General features: G+C 37.8%; 1 protein-coding gene across 1 annotated transcript; it reads left to right on the top strand.

Moving 5' to 3' along the window:
• The first annotated feature begins 59 nt into the window (after nt 1-59).
• LOC114718269 (histidinol dehydrogenase, chloroplastic) lies at nt 60-6757 on the top strand. The gene is made up of 14 exons (XM_028903547.1): nt 60-247; nt 2455-2576; nt 2699-2751; nt 2904-2976; nt 3071-3172; nt 3572-3673; nt 3776-3847; nt 3936-3998; nt 4131-4172; nt 4589-4648; nt 4748-4858; nt 5321-5491; nt 5860-5950; nt 6078-6757. The coding sequence occupies exons 1-14, from the start codon at nt 67-69 to the stop codon at nt 6353-6355; spliced, it is 1521 nt and encodes a 506-aa protein (XP_028759380.1). The 5' UTR covers nt 60-66; the 3' UTR covers nt 6356-6757.
• The last annotated feature ends 79 nt before the right edge of the window (nt 6758-6836 follow it).

The following is a 6836-nucleotide window of genomic DNA, read 5'->3' on the forward strand; positions in this document are numbered from 1 at the left end:
TTGGGTGTGCGCCTCATTCCTTTCCTCACTCATCCAAATTACAACACAGTCGTTTCAAATCAGCGGATGATAGTGTCAGCGGAGGGAAGCCTTGTAATCCCGCTCTCAATTGAACGTCTAGTATCTCCGATGCCTTCACTTCTTACCTTTGCCAGCGCCGTCACTCATCTTCCTCACGCTCGCGACGCTCGCTCATCCCCTCTCAGGCTCTCACATTCTCTCTTCCATCGCCGCCATTGTCGACCAGGTGTGTTTTGCTCTCCCTCTGTTCTCTATTCAAAAACCCATCTGGTCTGCACATATGAGCTCTTAAAATTGAAAGAGAAGCCATCGAATCATTGCTCAGAGGAACCCACTCGCGATTTCTTATGAAGGAATTTTCAGAGGGCGAAGTGGGTAGATAAAGAATGGTGGGATTGAAATATTGAAGGAGAAAGGGGTGGATGAGTATTAAGGATGTAGGATTTGAAGGGTGACAATCGTGAGCCAATCTTGATTTTATGTGCTCCATATTTTGCGAATTTTTTTTTAATATTTAGTGTAAATGATTGAAATATAATAGAATCAAACTCTTTTGTGTTGGAAACTAAGGTCTAAGATTTATTTTTGCTTCTTCTATCACTCTTCTACTTTCCTCAATGTTGTTTTTCTTCTTCTTTTGGTCTTCTACTTCCCAAAATGCTGTTCATCTGGGCTCTGTTTTTTTGTCGGGACGTCCCGATTTGTCCCGGTCCCATCCCCGTCCCATTCGGCACTGGGGCATCTTCGGGACGGGACGGGACGCGGGACGACAATATTCGTCCCGTGTGTCTTTCCGGAACGGGACACGGTGTCCCGTCTCGTCCCGTGAGCACCCCACTATTTACCTTCGACCTGCTCTCGTGGCTGCACACTGCGCCAACAGACTAAACTTGCGCCTTTTGCTTTCGTCAACATTAACCGAATTAGTCAGACAAAGTTTTTGTCTTGGATTAATTGATTCTGAGATGAGTTTGTTCTTTTCTTTATGGATAAAAACATACCGTTTTAATATATCCCTTTCGACGCACTGCGTTTATGTGTGATAAATTTGCGTTGCATTAACTGTTTGTACCATTTCTAGACAGTTCTTGTAGTTTTATAATGTGCTTCATGGATGCTAGCTGGATTATCAGCCTGCAGGATTTATGAGTTTATGTTTCTTGTGTGAGGAGTTGGTGCTGCTCAGTTACATGTCGACGCCCAAAACCATTTCAGTTGATATCTTAATAACACCGAGAAGAGATGGTTTCGCAACTCCGTTGTTTACACAAAAATACAATTGTTGATTTGCGTCATTAATTCAGCGGATTGTTTTACATATTAATGGCAGAGAAGCGGAGTTGTTTCTCATGTGGCCGGAAAGCTGTGGAGCAGGATTACTTGCGTTTTAAGATATGAAACAAATCATCAGCTCCATTAATTCAGTTGATATCTATAATAACACCGAGAAGAGATGGTTTCGCAACTCTCTTGTTTACACAAAAATACAATTGTTGATTTGCGCCATTAATTCGGCGGATTGTTTTACATAATAATGGTTGAGAAGCGGAGTCGTTTCTCATGTGGGCGGAAAGCTGTGGGAGCAGGATTACTTGCGTTTAAGGATATGAAACAAACCATCAGCCGGCCAAACAAGTTAGTTAATGCTACAAAATCATAAACTGTTCCACTTTGTCCTAGATTTCTATTGGACTCTGATCTTTATTGAAAAATGGAAATTGGAGACCCCATTAGCCTTTCGACTATTGGGCTTTGATGCTATTGACTTTTACTAGATTATAGTCTCCATCCTGTGTCCATATTCAAGTAAAATTCCTTTAGTTGTCTCCTTCTTGGCTACCTAAAATTATTTACCTGATTTTATATGTCGTCTTTGTGACATTTGGTCCAGTTGAAATGTTTTCTTCCTTAAGTTCCAATCTTCTTCTTTCTTTGATAATTTAAAAAAAAAAAAAAATCCATATTGAGTACTTCTTATCAGTCTGATTGAAAATGATGATGGAGAGTCAGCTTTTATATTTTAACCAGATCATTTGATCAAGCCTCCCCAAATTGAGCTTATCAAGTTACTGGCATTTCCAGAAGGTCCAGAACGACATTGATTTAACATCACCCCATCCCTGCGGAACTTTTGGAACTGTAAGGATATGGATCTATGCATGTGCCGTCTCTGGATGTTGAGGCTTTCAATACTAATAATCAAATTAAAATTTTATTTTAGCATTTGTGTTCAGTATCTTAAGTAGCACAAATTATGGCATATGGACTATACCACTGACACAGATAGAAAGATATGCACCATATCTAACTTATAGTCTTTGCTTGCTTGTCGTTTTGTTTTTGGAAAATAAGGTGTTAAACTACCTTGCCAGATGAAATGTCACATCCTGAGGCTTTGTGCTTCATGCCATAACATTGCATTTCTTGCTACAGTGTCTTCCTTTAATCAGATAAAGTGCTCAATGAAGTCATATAAATTGTCAGAACTTACTCAGGCTGAGATTGAGAGCCTTAAGGGTCGCCCTCGCATAGACTTTTCTTCCATTTTCAGTGTGGTAAGTATTAGTTATTGTTTTTAATTTACCTGATAAACTTATCTACTGTATGTTAATAATATTTTGTTATATATCACTTTCATTGAACTGTGCTTAATTAACATAGAAGCCGTGTATTATAGGTAAAGCCTATTGTTGATGATGTTCATAAACGAGGTGATGCAGCAGTTAAAGAGTTAGTGCTTCTTAATAACTTACTCTCAGTGAAGTTTGTTTAAATTTGTTAATTACTTTCAAATTAGTGACTAATCCTATTTAGTTACCTCCTGTATCTTTTCATATCTCTTTAGCTATACTTTAAACATTTTATCTGCTCTTGTTTCATAGGTATACATCAAAATTTGACAAAGCAGAACTAGATAAGATAGTTGAAACTGTCTCTGAGCTTCCTGATCCAGTGGTATATTGAACTTGCAGACCTTATTCATAAAAATTCGTTTCCATTTGGTTGAAACTATATTTTGAACGCTTGTTGATTTGTTGTTTTTCTGCAGCTTGATGAACCCGTCAGGGATGCTTTTGACATTGCTTACAGCAATATATATGCGTTTCATGATGCTCAAAAGTCAGCTGATAAAAGTGTAGAGAACATGAAAGTATGTTAAAGACTCAAAATTCATTCTTGTTCTTGGCTAAGTTGAGTGGACAAAAGTCACAAGTGTGAGCTGTAATACATATTCATGTTCACCCTAGAGTGAAAAAGTTAAGAGTTTTATAGTATTGGTATAGCAAACTGCAATAGTAAGAAGTAAATGATTGCAGTATTATCTTAGAAATGTTAGATGCTGGAAGGATACCATGCTTAGAAGATTGTTTTCCAGATGCGGTCATTTGCTTCTGTGTCCTCACCAAGTTTGTTCTAAACTCGTGGGTTTCTAATGTGTCTGTCTTGCCATTTCATTTCAAGCCTTCATGTCTGTGACACTCTTGGTTCCTCAAATTTCAGTGCTATCCAATGCCTCATCTGTGATTCATTTGTTTTTAATAATTGTCAGGGAGTCAAATGCAAGCGAGTTGCTAGATGCATTAATTCTGTGGGTCTTTACATTCCAGGGGGAACTGCAGTGTTACCTTCAACAGCTCTGATGCTTTCAATAGTAAGTTGAATACATATTTCATGAGCTTTTGTTATTGTTTTTCATCTAATGATTATCAACATTTATCACCATATTAAGTTGACACCTAAACACTGTATCCAGCCTGCACAGATTGCTGGATGTAAAACTATTGTTCTTGCAACTCCTCCAGCTCAGGATGGCACTATATGCAAGGTATTTTTTCATATTGGATTGTAAGATAACTATGAGGTTTCTCTAGTCTTGCTCTCACTTCTCTGTACTGACCGATGATTTCCTGCAGGAGGTTCTGTATTGTGCAAAGAAGGCTGGGGTGACTCACATTCTTAAAGCAGGAGGAGCTCAGGTTTTAAAGCATGATGACATAACCCATTTTCTAGCTTTGTAATTTGAGATTCTGCCCTTACATTCATATTTTATGTATAGGTATCATCTTAAGCATGAATTATAATTTACATGACATTCTTCTCCGTTGCAGGCCATATCGGCAATGGCTTGGGGTACGGCATCTTGTCCAAAGGTTCTCAATAATAACTCATCTCTTCTGTCATGGTCTACATTCAAATTATTATTGTGTTATTAGTATTGATTAGTTTGAGCTTTCCCTCTCTTCATATTCAGTGTGTTGTCTGATATGTATTTAATTAGTTTACCATTTCTTTTTTCCGTATCTCATACTATAATCAATTCATCTTCATGATTGCAAAGTCATCTCATAAGATTTTTATAGCTCTCAAAATCTCCCTCGCCACTGTCATTATTAATTTGAAGAGTTTATTGGGTTTATAATTCATGGTTAATTGCAACATATTTCTCAACTGCCTTTTCCTTCTTATACAATTACCTAGTAAGATATTACAGAAGAATTTGCTCTTTTTTCAGTATTTCATAATTTGTCATTTTGTCAATTGTGAATTTGTGGTGTCACTTTTGCAGGTTGAGAAGATTTTTGGCCCTGGAAATCAGTATGTCACAGCTGCAAAAATGATACTTCAAGTATACCCATTTACAATTAACTGTGGTTTTTTTTTTCCATCATTGTTTCATATACTTCAAATCTTAGAGCGTTTTCCCCTTAATCTTTAAAACCTGCAGAACAGTGAAGCCATGGTTTCAATTGACATGCCAGCCGGTCCATCTGAAGTTTTGGTCATTGCAGACAAGCATGCACTGCCCCCTCATGTAGCAGCTGATTTGCTTTCCCAGGTTTGCAGAGAAATTCAGAAGTTTTGTGTATTCTTTATTTTTGTATCTCTGTTTTCTTCTGCCTTTTTCCTTGTATTTATCTCTTGTTATATTTTTCCCTATAAGAACGGTTTATAAAATCTATAAATACATGATATAGAATATATGACATGTTTAATGTAGACATCTATTTATCCTTGTATTTATCTCTTGTTATATTTTTCCCTGTAAGAACGGTTTATAAAATCTATAAATACATGATATAGAATATATGACATGTTTAATGTAGACATCTATTTAGGCTCTAACGTGTTCAATCTAGAATTTGTTTCACTATGTTTTCCTCTCAATACATGTGAACATGTATGAGTCTCAAAATTATGAAATCATTCATTCTTTCCAAACCTATTCAAGTGACTAGCAGCAGGCACATTTTCTCTAACGTAGATTTCTGACATCATTATGACTAGCTTACAATTTCAGGCTGAGCATGGTCCTGATAGTCAGGTGGTTCTTGTGATTGCTGGAGATGGTGTGGACGTACAAGCTATAGAGGAAGAACTCAGCAAGCAGTGCAGTAGTCTTCCAAGAGGAGAGTTTGCCTCTAAAGCCCTGAGCCACAGTTTTATCGTGCATGCACATGATATGCTCGAGGTTAGTCCTGTAGTTAAAGTTGTTCTCTTTATGCTCAAGCTCTAGTGATGCCTTTTATGTGCATTTTCTGTGTATATTAGTATATTTGGTTGTTTTATGATCAAAGACAAAAGGCATATATAGAGAGAATTGTTTCTACGTAAGGAATAACACACTCTGCTAGGTTCCTCTGTCCTTATGCAGAGCTAATAAGATTGTGTATAATAGTAAGGTTGTGCATAATAGTAAAGATTATTGTAAATTTAAGCATACTATATGAGTTCAACAATTTTCACTTCATTCCTAATTTTCTCTGTTTTCTCGAGTATCAGTTCTTCAATATCCATATTGAAGTATCAAAAGTGTGAGTTGTTTTCTGGAACTTGCAGGCAATCAATTTCTCAAACTTATACGCTCCTGAGCATCTAATTGTCAATGTGAGGGATGCGGAGAAGTGGGAGAGTTTAATTGAGAATGCTGGTAAGTCATTAATGAATATGAATTTGATGCCAATTTCTTGAGCTTTAGATTCCTTGGCATCTTTATTCTCACCAACTGTCATAATTAAAGAATCCTAAATTTCAATGCTTGTGAATTGCTTCTGCAGGTTCTGTGTTTTTGGGGCCGTGGACGCCAGAGAGTGTGGGTGATTATGCGAGTGGGACAAACCATGTTCTTCCTACCTATGGTTATGCAAGGATGTATAGTGGGGTTTCATTGGACTCTTTCCTGAAGTACATAACCATACAGTCTCTTACTGAGGATGGTCTGAGAAAACTTGGGCCATATGTAGCAACGATGGCTGAAGTTGAAGGTCTCGATGCCCACAAGAGGGCAGTTACCCTCAGGCTTCAGGATATAGAAGCCAAGCGGGTCGGAAGATAAGATTGATACGTTAATCTGCTACGCTGCAAATGCCCGCTTCTTATGAACGCCCAATTCGCAGCCTTTACAATGATCAACTCGCCTGCGTTCCCGTATCCATTTTGATTGTTTTTCTTTTCCCAACGCAACAATATCCGGGTTTATGCGAACTACTTGACATCTGAAAGTGGTTCATGGAGCTAAGGTGATTTCTCATTCCGTCTTCCATGAGCTTCAGACCAAATACCATACCTTTATGTATTCTACTGGATGTAGACGCGTGGGATTGATTTTGCCTGTTGAGCTCTGGAGAGACCAAAATATTCTTTCCGTACTCTTGTTTCCAAAGGGGATTGACCAAGATGGGTTTTGTTGGATAGGGTTAATGTTGTACGCAAATAAACATACCGGGCCAGATTAGACCGCCTGATGACTCGAATGACCAGCGTGACCTAGTCTGCTCAGTTAAATGTACTTGAAAAAGACAATTTACACAAAAAAA

This window comes from Neltuma alba, unplaced genomic scaffold (genome assembly GCF_004799145.2).
Source record: "Neltuma alba isolate B1F8T4 unplaced genomic scaffold, ASM479914v2 tig00011824_pilon, whole genome shotgun sequence".
NCBI classification, from domain to species: Eukaryota; Viridiplantae; Streptophyta; class Magnoliopsida; order Fabales; family Fabaceae; genus Neltuma; species Neltuma alba.

Bases quoted from the DNA above. Each gene is read 5' to 3' on its own strand.
- LOC114718269 (XM_028903547.1), top strand. From the start codon at position 67: ATGATAGTGTCAGCGGAGGGAAGCCTTGTAATCCCGCTCTCAATTGAA. The intron at 248-2,454 runs GTGTGTTTTGCT...TTCTTGCTACAG, and splicing joins TCGCCGCCATTGTCGACCAG to TGTCTTCCTTTAATCAGATA. The intron at 3,848-3,935 runs GTATTTTTTCAT...GATTTCCTGCAG, and splicing joins AGGATGGCACTATATGCAAG to GAGGTTCTGTATTGTGCAAA.